Here is a 26,597-nt window from a genome sequence, read left to right as displayed (position 1 = left end):
ATTGTAAATTCGACGATTTTTTCAAATGGCAAACTTTGACCAAAATTCGGCGAGGCTATTACGATACAGAAGTTTATTTACATTGATAATATACATAAATATAGTCAAATAGGGAAACATGGAATGATAAGTATGAAGTGATTCAAAATCGAATTAAATAAAGAATATTTCTTTATTCAAGTACGCTCGTAAATTTTAATCGTTATTTTACAGTATAGCATTAAATGTAAAGCTACCACCGGTTCAGAAAGTAGATTCTACCGAGAAGAACCGGCAAGAAATTCAGTAGTTACTCTTCTCCACCAAAACCAGTTCCATTTTCCAGTTAAATAACCCGTGTCTTCTTCTTTCTAATTTGAATGACAGAATGAGAGAAATTATTGTTGAAGGCTTTATTGGTTTGGTGGGACTTTGAGAAACCAAGTATCTTATACTTATTTAATATGGGACATGAATATATATAACACGAAACAATATAAAATACCATAATACCAATATAATTAAGATCATTTTATATAGAACCCTATTTATAAAACTCATTAGCCCATGTATAGGGCATGAAAGTATTAGGTTACTGTTACGAAATATTCAAGTTACTTATAAACGTCCATAGCGGAATAGGACCAGTCAAAATATTTTGTTTGAATAGTGACGATGGAAAAACCGAAGAATGCACAAAGTCTGTCCTTAAGTGAACTGTTTAGGGCATTCGAAAAACGTTTAGGTTTTAAAAATGATGTTAAGTGGACAACCGCTATTTTGTTATTTGTATATCACATAGCGGCAATTTATTGGTGCGCCCTATACGCTTTTCCGGTTAAATTTCAAACCATTGTTTATGGTAAGTGTTCATACATTTAATGTGAAGGTATTTTTATAGTTTATTGCACAATAAGTAAGGAATAAATTACATCAGATTAACAGAAAAAAATACAAATAAACTGAGAAATGCGCAGAGACTGGTTTATATTTGTATATTAAAATCTTTTGACGCGTAATTCAATTACGCCCATTAGTCATATGGTAATACGCCCACAAATTAATTCCAATAAGAGTTCTATGCGAGATTTCCAGATTTAGTTTTGTGTTATGTTAATTTTATATAATATTGAACATATTATGCATATACTCAATCAAATGTTAACTATATCCTCCCTAGCCAAAATGTAACTGTTTCGTGAGAGAAGGTGTAATTCCCGTATGGACGGAAAGTGTAGCCAAGAAACTATTTTTTACTACAACTTGAAATTATGCATTACAGCTTTATTAATGTATATTTATACCGGATTTGGTATCACGGGCGGAGCTCACAGATTATGGACACACAAAGCATATAAAGCAAAACTTCCTCTCAAACTATTTTTACTCATTGGATTTGCAAGCGCAGGACAGGTATGTACCGCTATTCATTACAACTTTCATAAAATGTCAACAAACAGCAATAACTAAAAACTTATTGTTTTATTAACCGCTATAGCTAGAGCTCCTTGAGTCGTGGCGTAAATAGTTTTGTAAACTTATATACTTTTATATAGTCTTAATAAAGAGCCAATAATATTTCTTCAAATCAACTGAATCCAGATCTCTGGATTAGCGCGTCCTAGCAAACAAAGAATAAAAACATTACATTATTTTTTTAGATTAACTTTTTATAATTGATATTTATATTTATAAAATAGCTGGTGCCCGCGAGTCCGTTCGCGTGATTTTAAGCTTCAAAAGGGAGTATTATATGGTTGACATATCTGTGTATCTTTGAGTCTGTCGTGGCGTTGGAAGTATCAAGTAATTATGAAATTCACGTCCAAATCGGTTAAGCCGATTCCGGGATTAGTGGTAATAAACGAATAGATAAACAGACAAAAATTTTAAAAATCATATGAATCTGATTTATTGCTTTAATAGATACGCCCAGTAATATTTTTTGACCCTCGATGCAAAAAGAGAGGGTATATAAGTTTAACGTGTCTGTGTTTCTGTGTATCTGTCTGTGGTATCGCAGCTATTATAATTATTATTGTCACATCTAATATGTAAGTTCAAATATTTTATTTTCCAAGCGTCGTCATTGCGTCGGGGGCCGCACACGGTCGTCGGCATTGCATAGACCGTACTATGCATGAAACCAGGGCCGGATCTACCATATGACTTTTTGGGCTTCAGCCCAGGGCCCCCAGCTGAGTCTAGTCAAAGTCAAGAATATATGATAATGCGAAAAAATCCATAATTTTATTAAATTAAACAGATCATATGGTTTGCAGCCCTGCGAGTCCTGTAATTAGTCAAACCCATTCAATTAATTTAATTCAAGTCTACGTTCGTCTACGTACGGTATGTCTTAGGTGGGCCCCTATGTAGTATTAGCCCAGGGCCCTGTATGAAACCTGCGATCGCTCGTACCTAAATGTAATTAATTCGTAATAATTAAATAGGTAATTGTTGGAAAAAATCTTATAAAATTTAGCGGTAGCGGTTTTTGATAGAAGAAGACTAAACTAAATTTTCACACATTCACACACATCAAAGTAGAAATTCAGAAAGCCAATTGACCAACTAAACTAATTATTGATAGCGCAGATTTTTAAGAAACAATATACCTATGTAATAATGAAGTAAGTCTACTTAACTATCCGTGTTAACGGAAATAATGCTTCCATAAAAGATTTTCAATATAACACATGGCAACCAAACTAACTATTAAACGAAAACTTAACCTATTCTATAATATATTTATATTCAAGCAAAGTTATGTGTACATATAGATTTTTTTTTATTATAAATCTAACCTAACCTGTAATATATTCGACTATTCAAACAAGATATTTTTTTATAAACTAAACTCATCGTTTTGTTGCAAAGATTTTTAACACAGAAAATATTTATTAATTAAGGCTACTTATCTATCCCAATAATCGACAGTAATACTTACTTATATATAAAATATTTTTAAATATAACACACAACAACCAAATTAACGAATAAACTAAGACACAAAAGTTTAACCTATTCTATAATTTATATAGTATCTATGCCAAGTAATATGTACCTAAAATATTTTTTTACGATAAAATGGTACTAACCTATCTTATTAAATATTTTACGAAGACTTTGGTTTTTAAAAATAGAATTTAGACATTGGTTTTTAAAAATAGAATTGTAACCGCGAGCGTTTGAAATATTATTGTAATATGCGTGCACACGCTTGAAGTCATTCAATACTACAGGCAGCGCCGCTTTTTTTCGAACTGTGTATGATCAAGTATGATGTTGCCCTAATGGCCTCTACAGCGTCACCGGGCGGGGGCAGCGGCGCGGGCGCGGCTTGTATTGGCTGGGCCGTGACCGAAAATGACCAGTATAAGTTAAACCTTATTTCATAATATCGACTACATTGCTAAAAGCTCAACTTACAATGGTCTTTGATATTCTCAGTTTTTTAACTTTGTGTTCACATTAACTGTCAATTATAACCCTTTTTACAGACTATAGTTAACCAAAGTTTCAACCAAATCAACTTGACGACATTTTATCAATAAATATTTTGACGTCTTTTTTTTTTAAATTGATATATCTTTTTTTATTTGTTAACCGATTTTAATAACACAAAACCTATATGTTACCCCGAGTTAACTACAGTATATTAGTGAAAACCGCATCTAAATCGGTAAAGCCGTTTCCGAGAATAGCGGTAACGAACAGATAAACAGACAGACAAACAGACAAAAATTCAAAAAAATCACATTTTTGTGATGTATTGCGTTAATAAATAGCCACTATGTTTTTCTTATTCGTACTAATTTCGTTACCTAAATTCTTACTAAATTCGTTTCTAATTCATACGTGTACCATACTCATTATTAAATCTGCGAAACTAAAGGTCTGATTGCTTGAAATTTAACATCGTTACTCCTTTCGGAACGCTACTAAGAAAGGATTTATGGAAATTTTAACATCAATGTTTGGGAATAGGAGGTTAGTTTTGTAGGAACTTTACCTGTACGTACAATCAAGACAACTACTATGATATAGTAATCAAATATTGCAATCAAATAAATACGTTCTGTATTTTAGTAGATATAAAACAGACCAACAGAATTTAGTCCATTTTCCGTATTTTGAGACCGCCTTAAATTAACGTCCAGTGAAATACAGTATTATTTCAATTCTACCAATAATTATAGTTCATTCAACTTATAAGTAATTTTACGAACTTTCAACGAGCGCACTGCTTGTTCTCATTAGCTTTATGGATGTCAAATGATATATCAATGACAAATACTTTTATAATCATCAACTCCCTAAAACTATAAGATTACAAGAATAGATTTTTAATAGCAAACTTGGAGTGAACAATTATATTAAAGCTAAGTTTAGTTAGGTTAGGCCTCTAAATATCACTGCTGGGCTAAGGCCTCATCTCCTGTTTTTTTGAGGAGAAGATTGAAGCACAATTGACCATGCTGTTCCTTAGCGGGATGGTATATGCGCATGTGACATATTTACAGGTTTCTAACACATATAGGTTTTATTGTGATGTTTTCCTTTATCAACATACATAAGATGTAATCATCTTATGTATGTTGATAAAGGAAAACATAAACACAAATTATACATATGAGATATTCGACATGCTTGTCTGCCTTTAAATTTGCTATCATCAGCTCAATTACGCGTATTTTAACAACTGAACCATATCGGTTCTTTCCCTAGCGTGTACAAAATAATATACAAAGTAATATGGGATTAACTAATTTTCTTAGAATTCCCTGGAACAATGGGTACGCGATCACCGTGTACACCATAAGTACAGCGATACAGAGGCCGACCCGCATGATTCTAATCGTGGCTTGTTCTTCTCTCACATTGGATGGCTGATGATGAAAAAAAATAGCCATGTATTGACGCGTGGAAAACAAATGGATATGAGCGACATTACTGACGACTCATTGCTCCGATTTTATAACAAGTAAGAAATCATTACATATATTAATATCAGGGTATTGGCTACTTTTAATTTGGTGGAAGGGACTTTTGCAAGCCCTTCTCGGTAGGCACCACCCACTCATCAGATATTCTACCGTCAAACAGCAATACTTATTATAGATGTGTTCCATTTTGAAGGGTTAGTAAGCCAGTGTAACTGGAGTCACTAGGAACATGGTTGGCGATGCATTGGTGTGATGTAAGGAATGATTAATATTTCTTACAGCACCAATGTCTTGATTGATTAGATACTTCAAGCTTATTTAATAATTTTACATTATTTCAGATATTTTACATACTTCAAACTGGTGTTTTGCTACTTGCTACCGTTGTATGTCAACGTTCACTTATTAGGTGAAACATGGCGATGTGCTATAGCCTGGCAATGGTTCATCCGTTTCTTAAGCATGTTCCACAGTGAACTCACAGTGAACAGCCTCGCTCATGCGTATGGTAACAGGCCTTATAACAAGTAAGTAATTTGAAACTCATTAGTATAATAGGCTTCTAATTAACTCTCTTGTTAATGTGTAGGTAAAATTCGAGTGTGAACCAGTTACATTACATTTAAATAGGTTTATTTAATATCAAATTACATTGTATATTATCCATCCTTATCGAATTTGGCTACGTCTGCCTATCTCAAGAAAGACGAGTCAATTTTACTGAAGGTAATGCAGTGCACAAGTATGTACTATCCCCGCAAGTTGATATTGCGATTGGCGGCCATTTTGGTGACGTCGTCGACGCGCACCGTCAGTACCGTTCGCAGGGCCAGCCCGCGCTTACGTGCATCGAGTACTTGTTACCTATAGCTTTTTGTTTTTGTTATCCTGTTTTATTGTTAAGTTTTGTTGTTTAGTTTTGTTACCTGTTACCCGTTAAAATGAGTAAGAAATTAATTAACAGTCGTGCTCGTGAAATGATAATTAAAGTGGACAATTATTTTGTAAAAGAGAAAGAGGACTCTAAGTTAATTATCCAAAATATAAACCGTGCCTTAAAAAGTGCTTCGGACACCACTGAGGACATTTTAATGTCGAAGCAACTAGTAATAGACATTTTGAATATTTTACAAAATTCTACCAAAGTCACGGAACGGGTGGCTTGTGCCACAGGCGTTGCAAAAAATACTGTGACGAAATTACGACGAGAGCATGAGTCAGCAACAGCAAGTGGCAGCAAAATGAGAACTCCTACCAAAGCAAAAAGGCAAAGGAAGGAATATTTCGACGGATTTTCACTAACAGCATTAAGAAATATCATTCATTCAATGTATACGGTGAGAAAAGAAATTCCTACAATGCGCAAAATCTTGGCGGCTGCAAAAGTAGACCTTAATTATACTGGTAGTGAAACTACATTAAGAAAAATAATTAAAAGTGATTTAGGCTACCAATTTAAAAGATGTTATCAAAAAAGACTGGCTCTAATTGAAAGACCCCAAATACAAGCGTGGAGGGCTAAATATTTACGCCGTATGAAACAAAATGACTCGCTTGGTGCTAACAAAAGACCCGTTATTTATCTCGACGAAACGTGGATACACGCGCACTACACAGTAAAAAAATGTTGGCAAACAGCAACCGATGTTGGAGTGAGACGGAACGACAGCCCCGGCCGCCGATGGATAATAGTTCACGCGGGAAGCGAAACTGGCTTTGTTGACAATGCCCTTTTAATGTTTAAGGCAGACACCAAAACGGGGGATTATCACGACCAAATGAATGCGGAGAATTTTACAAAGTGGCTTATAGAAAAATTACTACCCAATATACCCCGCAACTCCATAATTGTGATGGACAACGCCCCTTATCACAGTAAGGAAGAGAATAAGCCACCAAACATGAATAATAGAAAACAGGTGATGGTTGAGTGGCTACAAGCTAACAACATCGAATTTCCCAGCGAGAGTACAAAACCAGAACTATATTTATTAATTAAACAGCACAAACCGCCAAAAAATTATAAAATCGACAAGTTATTAGCTGACAATGGCCATGAGGTCGTTAGATTGCCGCCGTACAACTGCGACCTCAACCCTATTGAGTACATCTGGAACCTAGTCAAAATGAGGGTGTCAGAAAAGAATGTGGAGCAGTTAGAGAGTCGAATTGAATCTCTGACGTTGGAGGCGTTGGCATCAATAACTCCAGGTGACTGGCGTAAGGAAGTAAACCACGTGAAAAGACTCGAAGAGGAATATTGGCAGAAAGATAGAATAACTGATGAGTTAATTATCATAAATACGGCAGACGACAGTGAATCTGAAACAACTGATACAGAAAGTAGTTCTGATTCGGAAGACAATATGAGTGGGATTGAAAAAATAGGCTAATATTTTAAATAAACATACACTTTTTACATACCAACCTGGTTTTATTTATAATTATTTACCACATAACCCACACATTAATGAACTGCAATTTTGCAGTCGGAATGCAGTCTGTCTGTCTAGAGCCTTACAAATAAACCCATAACCCTAGCTTATTTACTTTTTATTAATTTTTTTTTTGCTATCTGTACTTTTTTGCGACGGATGACATCACGCAGCTGTTATTGTGACAAGGTTCCATCGCAATATCAACTTGCGGGGCTTATATGCAAACATAGGTTTTCTCACATATTCCAATTGGATGGCATAAACGCAGTATTTAATTTAACTATGCCAATTATCTATTTAAGTGCTCACTTATATACCACACCAATAATATGTTAAGTATATTCCACTTTCTGTTTTTTTTTTTTTGGTAAATTTGTCGAATCACGGCTCCACCTCGAAGGTGCTCCAATTTTTTATCTATCGTTCTTTACCAGTAGTATGAATAATTCTAAACCCAACCCGTACCTAAGCCTGTGAAAATCTAACCTAACCTAACCAACCCCTTTTTTGAGGAGTCCAAAGCCATGCGCCTCCTTAATATTACTTAGGATACTACATACTACTGGTAAAGAACGATAAAAAAAAATGGGAGTACTTTCGAGGTGGAGCCGTGATTCGTCATATTTACCTTTTTTAATGGTATAGGTTGTGATATCAATGAATTGTTTTTCAGAAATATCATACCAAGAGAAAACCGGTTCGTAGCCACGTGTACACTCGGCGAAGGTTGGCATAATTACCACCACGCATTTCCCTTCGACTACAAAGCCGCTGAGCATTTTGATGCTTTTAATTTTGGAACGTTCATAATTGATTTTTTCGAAAAAATCGGCTGGGCTTATGACTTGCGACAAGCTACTCCGACGATGATCAACTCTATAGCACAGCGATCAGGCGATGGATCTCCCATACATTTTCCGATACCGGATAATGCACCCGAATAAATTTATAGTTGGAAATTATATAAATATAGGATTTTGTCATTAAATTAATTAGCTTTAAAAATATATTCTAATTCGAAAGAAATAATTCATAAGTTAGGAACTCTGAAAAATACATTATGTATTTTATAAACAATACGTTATTATAATATGATATTAATTTATGTGAAAATAAATATGTAGTTAAAACAATTTCAAGTCGTTTAATTTCCACAAAACATATGGAAACACAAAATATTGTTTACACTCCAAACGAATGCATTACTTTTCAGTTTCATGTCTCAAGTTATTATATTCGTTTTATTCATTACTAAATTCTGTAGATATAAATGTAAATATATACTTAAACATAAATGAATACATTAAATAACGTACATTTTTAATAAAGTTATGTGATAAAAACTCAACTTGACTTTGCCCGTCTTTAAAATAGCTATAAAACGTTGCGTCTTCACTCTCCTACAAACATTTCATAACAGCTGTCTGGGGACAAAAACTTTTATTATCTGCCCATGTTGTTCGCGTTTATGCTTTTAAAACTTTATTTCTCTACTAAGCAGTGTTTGCAAGGCCAGCGGCATAACAATCTATGAGACAATTACCACAATTTAAATTTTCACTTTGAATTTTTGCTTTGACATAATCTGATATACACAAATTTTATTTAAAAAAATGTATGACGATAAAGCCGAGATGGTCTAATGGTTGAAACAAGTAAATAACCGAAACATTGCAGGTACTAACTTAAGGCAAACGCTTCTGAATTCTAATTATAATTTTTTTTTTTGCGTCGCTTTATAGCAATCCATCTTAAAGAAACTTACGAATGGGATATAAAATATATCTCATGTATTTTCAACGTCCCGCATTGGAGGAATGTGGAGCTGTATGAACGCAGAGCAGTCCTGTTAAATAATAATAGTAAATATAACGTATTTATTCTCTATATAATATGACACATTAACATAATCGCTAGATAATAACTACTTCACGGTGCTATCTGTCGGATAGAATCCATATTATTATATATATAATATTATAAATGCGAAAGTAACTCTGTTTGTCTGTCTGTCTCGCTTACACGCCAAAACTACTGGACCGATTTAAATGAAATTTGGTACACAAATAGTCTAGAGCCTAAGAAAGGACATAGGCTACTTTTTATTTGGAAAAAAGGGCTGTAAAAGGTTGAAAAGAGGCATGAAAGGTTGTAAGTTGTTGAAAGTATTGTTATTTTTAGAACTAGAAGCATAAAACTTATATGTACACTTACTTATAAACTAACATATCATGACACCCACTAAGGAGCGAATTTTGGAAATTCTACCCCTAAAGGGGTGAAATAGGGGTTGAATGTTTGTATGGAAGTCCGTAATTTTTTTATGTTACAAACATGAAACTTTATTTTTGTGACACTGATTAAAATGAGTAAATACGTATTTAAGTGTTTTTTGATATTCTACCTCTGAGGGGGGTGAAATAAGGGATAAAAGTTTTTATGAAAGTCCATCATTTTTTAAATTAAAAACGTAAAACTTTTTTTGGGATACTGATTAAAAATGAATAGATACGTATTTAAGCGTTTCTTGATATTTTAAGCCTAAAGGAATAATGGCAGTCCGTCATTTTTGAAGTTAGAAGGTCAAAACATTATTTTTGAGGTACCGATTAAAAATGAGTTGATTTTAAGCGTTTCTGAATATTCTACCTTAAGGGCTGATATACACACCAATGTAGTGTACAAAGAGGTCTTACATTAACTTAATATTATAAGTTAATTTGTAAATATATTCATATACTACGCGAGCGAAGCCGCTGGTAACAACTAGTCCACTTATAAATTGTAATAATGTAGTAACTGCTGTAAGTAGGTATTATATTAGTTTGTAATAAACAATAACCTTACACAACACTATCAGTTTTAGTCTATCCTAACTGATACACGTAATAAGAAAAACAATTAAAAAGATGACTTATTCAAATGAAAAAGTACATTAACATTAAACTACCTATCAAATATAAATCAGCTGAAAACTTTACCGGTCTCGTCTTGAAGTAAAGGCCTTGAATATCAAAGTTTTTAACGATAGAAGTGCTTTCATAAACCGGTTAAAATAGCCGTTTCTATCGTATCTAGATCGTGATCAATCTAGAGTTCCTATAAGTCCACTTATACGAACCCGCTCAGTAGTTTGCATAATGTAGCTAACTTATCCTTAAGAATATTAGCTGCCGATATGATAGGTGAAACGGATTGATCAACAACTACATGATATTTCCCCGGTAAACATCGTAATCCTTCAAAAACATTATTATAATTCGATAATTCAATTGTTCGTATACGTTTAACTAAGCCTAAAATCTCACAAGATTTTTGAACCAGCACACTATTACACTCCATGTCAGCTATTGCCAATTTTAATTTATATGTCACATTTTTATATGACCAAGGAAGAAAACAAATTCCTTTTATTGGTATCTTGGTACGTGTATATGACACTAAAGGTATTTATTTTTTAATTATAATATTATCATTAAAACCTAACTCTTTAAATCTACGATAAGGCATTACGTTATAATCAGCTCCTGTATCCAACTTAAAATTTTCTTTCCCGTTTTCAGAAATAAGTTCCTGACTCCAGTCCTCTGAAGTATTATTCATACACATACGAACAACGTGTGATTACCGCATGAAAAAACACCAAAGATGTCGTGCCGGACACTCGCCGTTTATACCACATTGTGTCTAACCACACCTTGGACAGGGACTTATACCCGCATTAATATTTTGTCGTCCTGGAACTGAAGTCGTAGTCTTACTAATCCACGCTTGAGCCCTCCAATCCGCTACTACACCTTGGCTGCAACTTCTCACTTTAACGCTATCGACGTACGCGGAACCTCCGACACCACTCTTGCTACTTATTTGACGTTCACTTTCTTTTGATATTTCTTCTGAGCTCATAAATCTTTATCGCTTTATCTAAATTTAACTCATCGCATCTCAGTAAACGATCCCTGACCGTAATTTTATTAATACCGCATACAAGGCGATCTTTAATCAAATCTTTTTCTCATATCAAAAATTCACAATTTTTACTTGAAAGGTATAGGTAAAGGTATGTATGCAGCGCTGTATAAATGTACTCTTGAATTGACACACCAATTTCATGGTTTATTGAGAAAAAATTGTATCTCTTCAATGTGATACTTGATTTAATGCCAAAATGGTTATCAAACTTTTTTTAATAATACATTAACATCATCGCGATCTTGTTCTTGAACAAATCAGATCCGTCTGAGCCTATTAGACTGATCAATAAACTAGCTTGAACAGTCGTTGACTCAGCATGAACTCCTGAAGCTTTAAAAAGTAATAAATGCTACTTCCATTTTTTCCACGCCTCAGTGCGGCAAACGGGACCGCCAACTTCGTCCATATTTAACTCAGATAGACTTCGCGCGTGTTCCATATTGAATATTGCAAACTAACAAATAATTATAAAAATTATATTTAGCGCATTTAAAGTATTTTAAACATTATATATTAATATTTAATAAAACCGCTGCCACCATGTTGTGGTTAAAATATAGTCCGTTCACAGTTATTTTACCTCTGGCCATTAAGTTGGCTAGCTTGTGCGATGTGTTTCTATAGCTAGTCTCTAAAAATACTTTGTATAAAATTAGGAAATCGTGATAGATGAGGGAATATTTGGTGGTTGTTCGCGCCTACAACCATTTAAGGGACAAGCAACTCCTTAAGAACATTTTTGCTATTTTTTATAATCAGGCGCTTCATAGCTCTACATACAATTATAATCGCACCAGTTTTCTAAATCTACCGACCACATTATTTTAACTTTTATAAAATGTAATTTCTATTAATTCAAATTATTGCTGTGTCACTTCTAACTTTGCACTCGAACCGTTGTACACCTTTCTAGTAATTAAAGGCAGAATCAAGATTATTTTGGGTTTAATTTCAACAAAATTAGGCTCCATAGTGTTCACTACGAAACAGTGGTAGTGGCAGAATGACATGAAGCTGTCCTTCATATAAAATACCTATTTACTTATACCTGAGCCAAATGGAGAATTATATTTTTAACCCGTATACAGATGTAAGCGGGGCTTGGTGTGTTATACATATAATTATATATGTACCAATGCTCATATATTCTAACAATATAATTGTTTTTTGGTAATAAATAAAAACAAGTATGGATTAGTCAAAGTTTTTATTTATAATAAGAATGATCTAAATGGGCATCATCAGAAGAGAACGAATAATCAGAAGTGCTATCAGACTCAGTATCCGAGCCATCGTTTACTTGTCTAATATATTTTTTTCAATTTCATCTACTACCGCTGCTAAAAGTTTCGTTAAAGTTGGAACCTCTTTCATGACTGCATACATTTCGTGTATTTTATTTCTAACACCACAAAGATCAATATCGATTATCTGTATTACTTTTTATTAAATGTGTCTTTACCTCGGTATAGAGATTTTTGGAGACGTGGAAGCAACAATTTCATCTTCTTTAGTAATGGTGCTGATGATTTTCTCAGACAAACCTGAAATTTAAAAAACCTTAATGAATAAACATACAACATTTAATTTATACTCACAGATAAAGGTAACGTTTACTACTAAATTAAGGATTTCACTTGTACGCACTTAGAAAATACTTTTACTACATATAGTGTGTGCCGTGGATGGAAGGTGAATAATCTTAAATTATAACATTTCACTGAAGTAGAGAATTATTTATCAACATACGGGAAATGTGTAATAGGAGGTAACATTATTTTACATACCTGTCATGGCAGCTACACGCTTCAAACCGAATTACAGGACCTTTTTAGCTTCTTCCTTTTCACAAAATTCATTCCACTACTCCGAATTCTTTTTGACATGATTAAATTTAATTAATCGCTAAATTTATCATTTAACTCGAGGAGCTCTGAACAATTAGACATTCAATAATGCCAATCCAACGCGCAGCCTTTTTGATAGATGTCAGAGGTAAAAATAACTGTGAACGGACTGTACATCGAGTTTGACAACTGACTTTAGTCTTCTCTAACCAGCCAAGTGTAACCTTAACTAAGTACAACGGATACGATCTAATTGCCATCCCATCGGAATATAGATAAAATAAAGGTGAATTTGGGTGTTTTATGGCTGTCTTTGATGCCTTTTTAAAAGCATGCTAGAAGCGAGATGCATTTGCTAACAATCATAGCGGGTACGCTATCCGCACCTGCACCTTTAAAGGGATCCATTACTTTGAATACTAAAGGAACCATAACAGCTGTTTAATTATTGCCATACATCACATATATATATTAAACATTTAGATACTAACAAGAAGAACGAAACATTTTTTTATTTAAAAAAATTATTAAGCTCTCGTATTACAAAGTAACCGTATGTTTGATATATTATATCGATAATATGATTAAGTATATCAAGATAGATTACAGATTTAGACTAGTTAATTTTCCCCAATAAAGAAATAAAGATTAGTAACTCTAGTTTAATTTACTTTTAAATTAAAAATTCAAAGCAAGATTTTATCAAAACATAATTTAGGTGACATTTTTTTGTTAAGAAAGTTTTCACACTTCATTAGTCTGAACGCTAGTTACGTACGAGGAGTATCAAATTATAAAAAAGTATATTTAACTAGTTCATTGACATCAATGAACTTATTAACAAAATATTTTTTGTATTTTAGTATCATTCTTGTAAGCGACTATTAAAGATATGATCAGTCAGATCAGACTAGTCTACCTATACTCACCCGTAAACTTAGGGTCGTGCAAAGCATGCAATCGATTGGAGCAATGCAGAAAGTATCTGGTCCTTGAAAGACACAATCAAAATCTTTGCGTCTTCTCTGAAAAATTTTTAATATAATATAATATCTAAAATATTATTCAGAGAAGACCTAACGTTACTGTTTACCTATAAGACTGATGACACAAAATAGATAGCAAAATAGATTTTTTATGTTATAGTTGGCAAACGTGCAGGAGGCTCACCTGATGGATAGTGACTAACACCGCCCATGGACATCTGCAACACCGGGGAGCTTGCAGATGCGTTGGCGGCCTTTAAGGAAGGCTATTTCCAGCTGTTCACTGGTATATGCCGAACAGAAGGAAGGAACCATCGCGATATCATCATAGAGATATCACCAATGGTTGATGGTTGATCTTGGTGGTTTTCATGCGCCCCGTGGATCTAAGGTCATTTAATTGTTGTGTAGTCTATTTATACAGGGTTATCTTGCAAATTCAATCTCAGCAATACAAGGTATCACGGTTTGCTGGTAAAACAATTAGTGTACTCAATGTGACGCAAGAAGTCGCCAATGATAACACTATCAATGTAATTTAATATTATCTCCATTATTTATTGTATTAATCTTTCGTAGAACAATTATACAGCCATAAAAAAACTCTTATTAACTTTATAACATCAAGAATTCCAAACTATTTATTTCCTTTTGCCTTTTTGAATATAAATAAGGAGTAAGCGTTAGGCAAGCAGACAAGTAACTTCTCGTCGCTATGGAATGAAATAATACCATTTAGACTGTTATAATTGATTAGCCTATGAAAGCTAATCAAAAAGTGTTTGCGCGGCTGTACTCACTATTTATTGTTTTATTATCACATCAACTTCATGATACCAAGTTTATATATTGCTAAATAACATACTTGCATAATGAAAGATAGCGAGTAAAACAGAATAATATTTGAGGTAATTATAAATACCTACTTAATTTACGCTTTACTTAAATACAAATATTTTAAATGCGATAGTAACCCTGTCTGTTACCTCATATGAGTAAAAATTTTAAATTTAAAGAATGTAAAGATATTGTGAGCCTTTCTATTGAGCAAACTATATAAATAGCTTGTGCAGAGCTTAAGCGTGTCATTGTTGTTTGCGTATACAGGCATAGTGGATTATATGAATTGTTTGAAAATGTATTAGAAAATATTTTATCGAAATTATCTGAATCTAATAAAGAAATTATTGTTATTGTAAATTATTGTAGATTTTAATATAAATGTACTACATAATTCAACCACGAATACCAGAATCAGATCTTTAAGTTCATATAATCTGGTAAATTTGTTCTTAGAACCAACTAGAATAACAGATTCCGCAGCAACCTGTATAGATAACATATTCGCAACCCATAATCCGCAAAATAAAATTATTATTAATAAACTAAATTCTTTAATTTCCATGTTAAAAAAATAAGCAATTTTGAAAAAATAATAATGTTCCTTTGACCTCAAGTCGTATTGAGAAGTTTAGAAGTAATGTTATGCCCACACCCATCTTTTAGTGATAATCCCAATGTTTTGTATAATAATCTATTTAAATTAATTAGAAACAAGTTTTATGCCATATTCACTTCTAAAACAGTTAATACAAAAAACGTTTTAAAATTCAATGATTTGGCGACTATTGGAATTCATAAATGTAGGCAACGAATGTACGAGCTTTATAATGAAAGGACGTACAATCATAGTGTCACTTTTGCCAATTATGTATGTAACTATTCAAAATTATTTAGAAAAGTGAATATATAAATAAAAAATAGAATTAAGAATGCACCTGACAAGATAAAAATGATTTGGAAAATTATTAAGTGAAACTGGTAGATGCGGCAGTCGCAGCTCCGAATTGATCTTAAATTATAATAATAAAGTTGTAAATAGTGAACGGGAAGTTGCTTCAGTGTTTGAAAAAAATTTTGCTGACATACCAGTTTCGACAACTAAGCTACTTATTTCTTCTCCATCTCTTGCCGAATCATTGATAAAAGACAATGTAAGAGTTTACCCCTGTAAACACCAATGACATTATTTGTGCGTTTTAAGTCTTTAGACATTAAGAAAACTGCTGATCTATAGGGTATTTCTGTGAAGGTGTTAAATTCAATTATTGTTGGGATTGCACCTTATCTTGCAATAATATTTAATAGTAGTGTTCAACATAGTATATTTCCCGACCTGATGAAACATAGTAAAGTCATTCCAATATTTAAATCTGGTATTTCTTCAGACCTTATATATAATCTTAGGCTGAATAATTAAAAACAAAAATTGTAAAATTTAGTACACCAAATGTGCAAAATTTAAAAGCTGGTGTACTTATCAATGGGAAATCAATGGATCCAGTTGAATCAACTGAATTTCTTGGCCTTACTCTTGATGCCAAGTTGCAATGGGTCCCCCATGTTAACGGATTGGCGAGTAGACTGAGTTCTGCGGCAAAAAAAGGCTATTCGCACAATCTATAACCCAGGAACCAAAGAATCACTAAGGTATAAATTTAAAGATATCAAGATATTAACTGTTGCTTCTTAATATACAGGGTTATTGGTAATTCGACGTATTCCCGTTAGGAGGTGATAGAGATAAAACTTGTTCTGCAGATTATTTTAAAAACATAATCGTTTACTTAGCTTTCCGTAGATGTATAAAAACTAGGAATTTATTTCAAAGCAACCGAAATAAAATGATCAGAAAAGACGCTGGTGGAAATTCGTATTCGAACGTAACCGAATTCGTACTAAAGGTCGCTCTTTAAAATTCCCAAAAATTGATTTAAAATAATAACCAATGTAAAAAATCTTACTTAATTAATACAAATTTAAAGATACATAAGCAGTTCAGTAGCTAAGTTTCAGTTACGCTGTATATTCTGTAATTTTATATAGTAAAAAAAAATTGATGGAATGGAATGAGACAACAGTTTGCTTATAATACTATTTATTACAATTAATTGTAGCTCTTTACTTAGTTTACAGTTATATTACATTTAGTTAAAGTGTAATCACTGTAAATACTAATCTTTATATTGGATGATATCTAATAAATTAATCTGAAACGATGCGAAATGACTTCCAAACAGATATAGCAAACGAATTAGATAATAAAATCCAATTGTAATAATTATTTCACTAAACCGATAAAATAAATGTAATTTATTTTATTATGTAAATGATAAGAAAATGAAAATTAACTATTGGGTTAGCAACACCATTATATGGGAAGTAGTAAATAGGCTAACGGTAACGGCAAGGAATTTAGCGAATTGATACTTTTCTGACGTTTTCGAAAATAAAAAAAAAAATATGTTAAAATTATAAAAATAATTTTTAATGTAACAGTATGTACGGAAAAATATTAATGATTTTATGAAAAAATGTAATTCTCATAGCATAGAAAAAATGTGATACTCGACTGCATAGAGTCAGTAACTCTTTTGTGGGGCAATGTATACGGTTTTACAACAGGATCCCAGAAAGCGTTCAAAATGCTTCTGTTGCCAAATTAAAAAAAAAATGTTAAGGAACGCTTGTGTCCGAAAGATTACTTTACAATTAGTGAGTTTATAGTTGAAACCACACCTTGGGAACACACAGATATTGAATAGCCTCCTGGCTATTTCTATTCATATTCATTATATGCATTTAATTAGATTGACAAAAAAAAGACCCGCTGAGTTTCTTTCGCCGGTTCTTCTCAGGTCAAGGTGTTTCCTTTTCCGAACCGGTGGTCGTACTTAATTTAATTATCAATAAGTAAGTGTAATGCTTCTAGCGTATTGAATAAATTAATTTGAGTTTGCGCTTCACACTTAAATCACTGAACCGATTTAAATGAAATTTGCTACGGAGATAATTTAGGTTCCGGGAAGGATATAGGTTACTTTTTTTAAATTCAACCCTCGAGGGTATGAAATTCAGGTGAGGGTGATATAATTAAAGTTTTTCGACGGGTATAGCCGTAGGTTCAGCTAGTATATTCATAAGCAAACATTTTAAGTTATTAAAAATCCCAACAACAATCCCAAAATATTTTACAATAAATTCGTTTCCATAACGACTTGTAATACGCTTGGTACACGTGTGTAATATTGTATTACGGAGGTTATTACCTGAGCCAGAACCTTTGCAGTCTAATAGCGAAGGAGGCCGTGTATCACGTGCGTTTAATTACTGAATATAAAAACCCTTAATCAACCTTTTTACTAAATGGCTTAATAGAACTTTATGTTTTACCCGTTAGTTATACTAAAAAGTAAACTATTATCATATCATATATAAATATAAGGTCTATAATTGTTTTATAACAATTTAAAACAAAGTATACTTACATTTTATTAATTATTAGGTACATGTGCTACCTTTAATAAATAATCAGCCAAAGCGATACGCTTGCAAGAACTTTGCTATATTCGGAGATGCCGCGTTATTACACTTGGAATGCTTCATCGAAGAATTTTCAACGACGAAAAGCAAGGCAAGGCACGGTTTCCGGCAGATAGGTTATCACAAGGCTAATTGTTGAAAGTTTGTGGTCTGAATCTGGAAAATGAATGTTTTTCACATGGTTAAGTATATGTGGCATGTTCACGGGTCGGAAGACCATCTGCGCTGTTTGTACTTGCACCTGAAATAAAACGAAAAATGTCATGTACCACAAAGTGCTTAACATATGCGCCAAAATACATGAACAATGAAAAATCATTAAAATACTTGATTTTTTTTTTATATTTATATTTTCTAATAAGGAATTGAATTAAATAAAATCATAAGCCATATGTTTATGTATAGGCGGAACAGAGTTCGTCGGGTCAGCTATTTTTGTAGTATTTACTAATACAAAAATAAATGCGTAAATTATTTAGTTTTTGTTAAACAAATTGTGTTAGATTTTGAAAAATAGAACGTCATATTGAATACAATTTTAACTAGTAATATATATATTTCTTATAAGTATTATTATTAACGTTTTAAAATAAAATTGTAATGGTTCTGCATATTTGATCTATATGTTTTAGAAAACGGAATGTAATATGTATAAATTTTATTTATTATTCATAAATTAAATAATTAATTAAAAGTTAGGCTCACATTTTAATTAAAATATACATATATATATTTTTATTTGATGTATTTAGATTGCATTAGTTATAAAATATCTGTACAATTTATATTTTCTTTGTTCAATATTATTTGTTTTGTCGTATTGTAAATTCGACGAGTTTTTCAAATGGCAAACTTCTTTCACTTTCACAACACTCACTGACCAACATTCGGCGAGGCTATTACGGTACATACGTTTATTTACATTGACAATATACATACATATAGTTAAATAGGGAAATACGGAATGATTAGTATTCAACCAAAACCAGTTCCATTTTCCAGTTAAATAACCCGTGTCTTCTTCATTCTATTTTTTTTTTATGGCGTAGGTGGCAAACGAGCAGGCGGCTCACCTGATGGAAAGTGACTACCACCGCCCATGGACATCTGCAACACCGGGGGGCTTGCTTGCTTTGCTTGCTATTTTGAAGTTAATGGTGACAGATGGAGAGAAATTATTGTTTAACTAAACAGAACTAAAGATAAAGAACGTTGATCAGAATTTCAATTATTTAAACTTCAAGCTTGTCTGCCCAATTTGATGAACAAATATATAGTAGGTGTACGTATTAAAAATACAATTAGTAACCTAAAACCAAAAAAATAAAAGTTACAGTTTACAGTTTACAGTTACAGTGGCAAGTTTCCTCTGGAAATTTCTTTACCGCCAAGCATAAGATGAATTATATTGACAAATTAAACACATGAAAACTCAGTATGCTTGTCCGAGTATGAACTTCTTTTGACAATCTTTTGACCATTAGGCTAATGTTTTTTAAGAAATAGGTGGGTAGACTTCGATTTTGGCCGGAATATTAAGTGGTCGAACAATTGCGATCAGGAATATTAACCATTCCTTACATGGCCAATGCTAAACTCTGTCAACTATAATGTTATGTCCCTTGAGTCAGTAGTTACAATAACTCATTTTATCTTCAACTTGGAATACAATAATACTCAGTCTTACTTTTTGTCGATTGAATCTTTGATTAGTGGATGGTAACTACCCAAACGGGTTTTATAGGTACTTAAAAAGCTTTATTGGCTTGGTGGGACTTTGAGCAACCAAGTATCTTATACTTATTTAATATGGAACATGAATATATATAACACGAAACAATATAAAATACCATAATATATATAATTAATTTCAATTTATATTGAACCCTATTTGTAAAACTCACTAGCCCATGTATAGGGCATGAAAGTATTAGGTTAGGTTAGGTTAGGTTAGTTACGAAATATTCAAGTTACTTATAAACGTCCACAGCGGAATAGGACCAGTCAAAATATTTTTTTTGAATAGTGACGATGGAAAAACCGAAGAATGCACAAAGTCTGTCCTTAAGTGAATTGTTTAAGGCATTCGAAAAACGTTTAGGTTTTAAAAATGATGTTAAGTGGACAACCGCTATTTTTATATTTGTATATCACATGGCGGCAATTTATTGGTGCGCCCTATACGCTTTTCCGGTTAAATTTCAAACCATTGTTTATGGTAAGTTTTCATACATTTAATGTGAAGGTATTTTTATACTTTATTGCACAATAAGTAAGGATTAAATTACATCAGATTAACAGAAAAAAATACAAATAAACTGAGAAATGCGCGAAGAGTAGTTTATATTTATATATAAAAATCTTTTGACGCGTAATTCAATTACGCCCATTGGTCATATGGTAATACGCCCACAGATTAATTCCAATAAGATTCCATATACAAAAAAAAAAAACACGAAGAAAAATAAATATATAAGATAAATATATTTGATATATTGTATAAACAAAATGTAACTATTATGTTAGAGAAGGTATAATTCCCGTTTGGTCCTAATTAAATTTGAAACAAATAGAAATCATTTTTATAGTTGTTAAAATTTTACACTGTTTGCTTTCAAATCTTTTGTCAAATAAAAATAGTCAGTATAAAGTGTAGCCAAGAAACTATATTTTTTACTACAAATTGAAATTATGCATTACAGCTTTAGTAATGTATATTTATGCCGGATTTGGTATCACGGGCGGAGCTCACAGATTATGGACACACAAAGCATATAAAGCAAAACTCCCTCTCAAACTATTTTTACTTACTGCATTTGCAAGCGCAGGTCAGGTATGTACCGCTATTCATTATAACTTTTATAAGATGTCAACAAATAGTAATAACTAAAAACTTATTATTTCATTAACCGCTATAGCTAGAGCTCCTTGAGTCGTAGCGTAAATAGTTTTGTAAGCTTATATACTTTTATATAGTCCTTAATAAAGGGCCAATAATATTTCTATAAATCAACCGGATCCAGATCATGTTATTAGCGCGTTCAAACAAACAAAGAATCAAAATGCTTACATTATTATTTTAGCTTAACTTTTTATAATTGATATTTATATTTATAGACTAGCTAGTGCTTGTTCGCGTGATTTTAAGCCTCAAAAGTGGGAGTATTATATGGTTGACATATCTGTGTATCTTCGAGTCTGTCATGGCATTGTAGTTCCCAATAAGTACATATTTGTCTAACTGCATAATCTTTATTACACGATATTGCACGTAGTGCCATCGGGGTTTAAAGCATAGAATTTTTGCAGTCGCGAACACGCGACAGAGCCTCATAAAGCAAGCCGTGTGCACTGGACTCGTTTGAAAGTAAACATATATATTTTTTGGAATTAGAAGGAACCGGGGCATAAACATAAAATCATCTCCGTCGCACCCATTTATACTTGTAGTATATATATTTTCAAACGCAAAGGGATGATGTAACACCACTGGAACTCTTTAAAAAGTTTTAACCTCATCAACCCTTTATTTTTCTTTAGTTCCATAACATCTCGATTTTTATTAAATAATACTACAGTATAAATCATTGAAAATCACATCCAAATCGGTTAAGTCGAAACCAAGATTAGCGCTAAAAAATGAATAGCTTTAAATTCACTATCATCAGCTCAATTACACGTATTCTAACAACTCAACCATCTCGGTTCTTTCCCTAGCGTGTACAAAATAATATACAAAGTAATATGGGATTAACTAATTTTCTTAGAATTCCCTGGAACAATGGGTACGCGATCACCGTGTACACCATAAGTACAGCGATACAGAGGCCGACCCGCACGATTCTAATCGTGGCTTGTTCTTCTCTCACATTGGATGGCTGATGATGAAAAAAAATAGCCATGTATTGACTCGTGGAAAACAAATGGATATGAGCGACATTACTGACGACTCATTGCTCCGATTTTATAACAAGTAAGAAATCATTACATATATTAATTTCAGGGTATAGGCCGCTTTTAATTTGGTGGAAGGGACTTTTGCAAGCCCTTCTCAGTAGGCACCACCCACTCATCAGATGTTCATCATAGATGTGTTCCGTTTTGAAGGATTAGTAAGCCAGTGTAGCTGGAGTCACTAGGAACATGGTTGGCGACGCATTGGTGTGATGTAAGGAATGATTAATATTTCTTACTGCGCCAATGTCTTGATTGATTAGATACTTCAAGCTTATTTAATAATTTTACATTATTTCAGATACTTTACATACTTCAAACTGGTGTTTTGCTTCTTGCTACCGTTGTATGTCAACGTTCACTTATTAGGTGAAACATGGCGATGTGCTATAGCCTGGCAATGGTTCATCCGTTTCTTAAGTATGTTCCACAGTGAACTCACAGTAAACAGCCTCGCACATGCGTATGGTAACAGGCCTTATAACAAGTAAGTAATTTGAAACTCATTTTGACTTTGTTTAGTATAATACTCATTATACTAATTAACTCTCTTGTTAATGTGTAGGTCAAATTCGAGTGTGAACCAGTTACATAAATAGGTTTATTTAATATCAAATTACATTGTATATTATCCATCCTTATCGAATTTGGCTACGTCTGCCTATCTCAAGAAAGACGAGTCAATTTTACTGAAGGTTGTTTTGCAGTGCACAAGTATGTATAATGTATGCAAACATAGGTTTTCTCACTCTCATATTCCGAACCGGACTTCCGAAATATTTCCTAGAAAATAAAATTTCTCTGTATTAAAACCACGTCGAACATATAACTGTTTATCGATCCAATGCAAAATTTCAACACAGGATTTCATCGAAACAAGACCAATAGATGAAATAAACCGCATTCATTAATATAAACGCAGTATTTAATGTCAATTATCTATTTAAATGCTCACCTACATACCACACTTAACTAATATGTTAATTATATTCCACCTTCTGTTTTTTTTTTGGTAAATTTGTCAAATCACGGCTCCACCTCGAAGGTGATCCAATTTTTTATCTATCGTTCTTAAACCCAACCCGTACCTAAGCCTGTGAAAATGATTAGTCAAATTTACCTTTTTATGGTATAGGTTGGTGGACGAGCATATAGGCCACCTAATGGTAAGTGGTCATCACCCCCTTTAAAAAAATGGCGCTGAGAAATATTAACCATTCCTTACATCATCAACGCGCAACCAAACGTGTGAACTAAGATGCTATGTCCATTGTGCCTGTAGTTACACTGGCTAACTCACTCTTCGAAACGGAACACTACAATACTGAGTACTGGTGTTTGGCGGTAGAATATCTAATGAGTGGGTGGTACCTATCCAGACAGGCTTGCACAAAGCCCTACTACCAAGCTAATTTCGTGTTATCGATGAATTGTTTTTCAGAAATATCAATCCAAGAGAAAACCTATTCGTAGCCACGTGTACATTCGGCGAAGGTTGGCATAATTACCACCACGCATTTCCCTTCGACTACAAAGCCGCTGAGCATTTTGATGCTCTTAATTTTGGAACGTTGCTGATTGATTGTTTCGAAAAAATCGGTTGGGCTTATGACTTGCGACAAGCTACTCCAACGATGATCAACTCCATAGCACAGCGATCAGGCGATGGATCTCCCATACATTTTCCGATACCGGATAATGCACCCGAATAAATTTTTAGCTGGAAATTATACAAATATAAGTTTTTTTCATTATAAATTAACTAGCTTTAAAAATATATTCTAATTGGAAAGAAATAATTCATGAGTTAGAAACTCTGATAAATACATTATGTATTTTATAAATAATACGTTATTTTATTAATTTATAATATATATTTTTAATATAATATGATATAAATTTATGTGAAAATAAATATTTATTTAAAACAATTTCAGCTCGTTTAATTTCCACAAAACGTATAAAAACACAAAATATTGTTTACGCTCCAAACGAATACATTACTTTTCAGTTTTATGTCTCAAGTTCTTATAGTCGTTTTATTCATTACTAAATTCTGTAGATCTATATGTAAACATATACTGAAACACAAATGAATAAATTAAATAACGTACATTTTTAATAAAGTTATGTGATAAAAACTCAACTTGACTTTGCCCGTCTTTAAAATCGCTATAAAACGTTGCGTCTCCACTCTCCTACAAACATTTCATAACAGCTGTCTGGGGACAAAAACTTTTATTATCTGGCCACGTTGTTCGCGTTTATGCTTTTAAAACTTTATTTCTCTACTAAGCAGTGTTTGCAAGGCCAGCGGCATAACAATCTATGAGACAATTACCACAATTTAAATTTTCACTTTGAATTTTTGTTTTGACATAATATGATATACACAAATTTTATTTTAAAAAATGTATGACGGTAGAGCCGTGATGGGCTAGTGGTTGAAACAAGTAAATAACCGAAACATTGCAAAAACTTAGGGCAAACGCTTCCGAATTCTAATTATAATTTTTTTTTGCTTCGCTTTAAAACAATCCATCTTATAGAAACTTGCGAATGCGATATAAAAATATGTCTCATGTGTATTCAACGCATTGGAGGAATGTAGAGGCGTATGAACGCAGAGCAGGCCTGTTAAATGATAATAGTAAATAGAACTTACTTATTCTCTATATAAATTGACATACTAACATAATCGCTAGATAATAGCAACTTCATGGTGCTATCTGTCGGATAGAATCCACTTATAAATTGTAATAATGTAGTAACTGCTGTAAGTAGGTATTATATTAGTTTGTAATAAACAATAACCTTACACAACACTATCAGTTTTAGTCTATCCTAACTGATACACGTAATAAGATAAACAATTAAAAAGATGACTTATTCAAATGAAAAAGTACATTAACATTAAACTACCTATCAAATATAAATCAGCTGAAAACTTTACCGGTCTCGTCTTGAAGTAAAGGCCTTGAATATAAAAGTTTTTAACGATAGAAGTGCTTTCATAAACCGGTTAAAATAGCCGTTTCTATCGTATCTAGATCGTGATCAATCTAGAGTTCCTATAAGTCCACTTATACGAACCCGCTCAGTAGTTTGCATAATGTAGCTAACTTATCCTTAAGAATATTAGCTGCAAAATTAGCTACGCTTTTATTCCCGTTGAGTGGAAGTGTAAAATATCCAGGCTCGTGAAACTAGTGAAAATATTAAGTAATTCCTGCGTTAAAACAAGACTAATAACCTTTATCAACTCAGTTAATGCTTGAAAGTTTTTTTAAATAAAAAATTTTGGTGTTTCTACATAATCTAAGGGGTTTAATAGGGGTTGACATTTCTTATATAGGTTAATCTGAAAGTCCATAAGTTTTGAAGTTAAAAGCATGAAACTTGATTTATGTGCTATTCATTAAAAACGAGTACATACGTATTTAAGCGTTTCTTGATATTCTACCTCTGAAGGGGTCAAATCATGGAGGAAATAAGGGATGAAATAATAATAAAAACATGAAACTTGTTTTTTGGGATACTGATTAAAAATGAGTAAATGTATTTAAGCGTTTCTGGATATTTTACGCTTAAGAGGAGAAATAGGGGTTGACATTTCTTATATGTTCGTTTTTAGTCGTTCGCCAGGACGGTATAAACTAAGTTTGTATAAAAATAAAAGTGGGTACATCACCAAATTTCCAGCTACATGTGGATATTGCTAATATGTAAGGGAACAGGCATGCCATCCTTAGAGTTGCACCAGCAGCTATCTGGACATACTCAACCAGGAAACAGCAGCCGTCCACCACCAACAATACCCTAAATTAAAAAGGAATTATATACTTAAATAATATATTTAAATAAATAAAAGCCAATTGTAAGGCAAAAGAAACCTGTCATAACAAATAATTCAACAATTTTCAAAAAAGTACTAACCTTTATATGGGGTGACGGCTAATAAATTAATCTGAAGCGATGCAAAATGACTTCCAAACAAATATAGCAAACGAATTAGATAATAAAATCTAATTGTAATAATTATCCCATCAAAAACATAAATGTAAAAATGAGAGCCAAGTTAAATAT

The 26,597-nt window shown here is 32.7% G+C and overlaps 2 protein-coding genes across 2 annotated transcripts; both read left to right on the top strand.

Annotated features, from left to right (window-relative positions):
- The first annotated feature begins 760 nt into the window (after positions 1–760).
- Positions 761–8,310, top strand: LOC125067911 (acyl-CoA Delta(11) desaturase-like). Its single transcript, XM_047676807.1, has 5 exons — positions 761–841; positions 1,262–1,392; positions 4,761–4,966; positions 5,270–5,455; positions 8,040–8,310. The coding sequence occupies exons 2-5, from the start codon at positions 1,270–1,272 to the stop codon at positions 8,308–8,310; spliced, it is 786 nt and encodes a 261-aa protein (XP_047532763.1). The 5' UTR covers positions 761–841; positions 1,262–1,269.
- Positions 8,311–20,674: 12,364 nt separating this feature from the next.
- LOC125067910 (acyl-CoA Delta-9 desaturase-like) lies at positions 20,675–24,223 on the top strand. Its single transcript, XM_047676806.1, has 5 exons — positions 20,675–20,775; positions 21,260–21,390; positions 22,325–22,530; positions 22,813–22,998; positions 23,953–24,223. The coding sequence occupies exons 1-5, from the start codon at positions 20,712–20,714 to the stop codon at positions 24,221–24,223; spliced, it is 858 nt and encodes a 285-aa protein (XP_047532762.1). The 5' UTR covers positions 20,675–20,711.
- Positions 24,224–26,597: the final 2,374 nt, after the last annotated feature.

This window comes from Vanessa atalanta, chromosome 12 (genome assembly GCF_905147765.1).
Source record: "Vanessa atalanta chromosome 12, ilVanAtal1.2, whole genome shotgun sequence".
In the NCBI taxonomy this organism is placed as follows: Eukaryota; Metazoa; Arthropoda; class Insecta; order Lepidoptera; family Nymphalidae; genus Vanessa; species Vanessa atalanta.
This window is presented reverse-complemented; position numbering and strand designations above follow the sequence as displayed.

What these genes read in the sequence shown, in the direction of transcription:
- LOC125067911 (XM_047676807.1), top strand. Translation starts at nt 1,270, where the DNA reads ATGTATATTTATACCGGATTTGGTATCACGGGCGGAGCTCACAGATTA. An exon ending in TTGCTCCGATTTTATAACAA is followed by an intron (nt 4,967 to 5,269) that starts GTAAGAAATCAT and finishes ACATTATTTCAG; the next exon opens with ATATTTTACATACTTCAAAC. An exon ending in GGTAACAGGCCTTATAACAA is followed by an intron (nt 5,456 to 8,039) that starts GTAAGTAATTTG and finishes ATTGTTTTTCAG; the next exon opens with AAATATCATACCAAGAGAAA.
- LOC125067910 (XM_047676806.1), top strand. Translation starts at nt 20,712, where the DNA reads ATGGCGGCAATTTATTGGTGCGCCCTATACGCTTTTCCGGTTAAATTT. An exon ending in CATTTGCAAGCGCAGGTCAG is followed by an intron (nt 21,391 to 22,324) that starts GTATGTACCGCT and finishes TAATTTTCTTAG; the next exon opens with AATTCCCTGGAACAATGGGT. An exon ending in TTGCTCCGATTTTATAACAA is followed by an intron (nt 22,531 to 22,812) that starts GTAAGAAATCAT and finishes ACATTATTTCAG; the next exon opens with ATACTTTACATACTTCAAAC.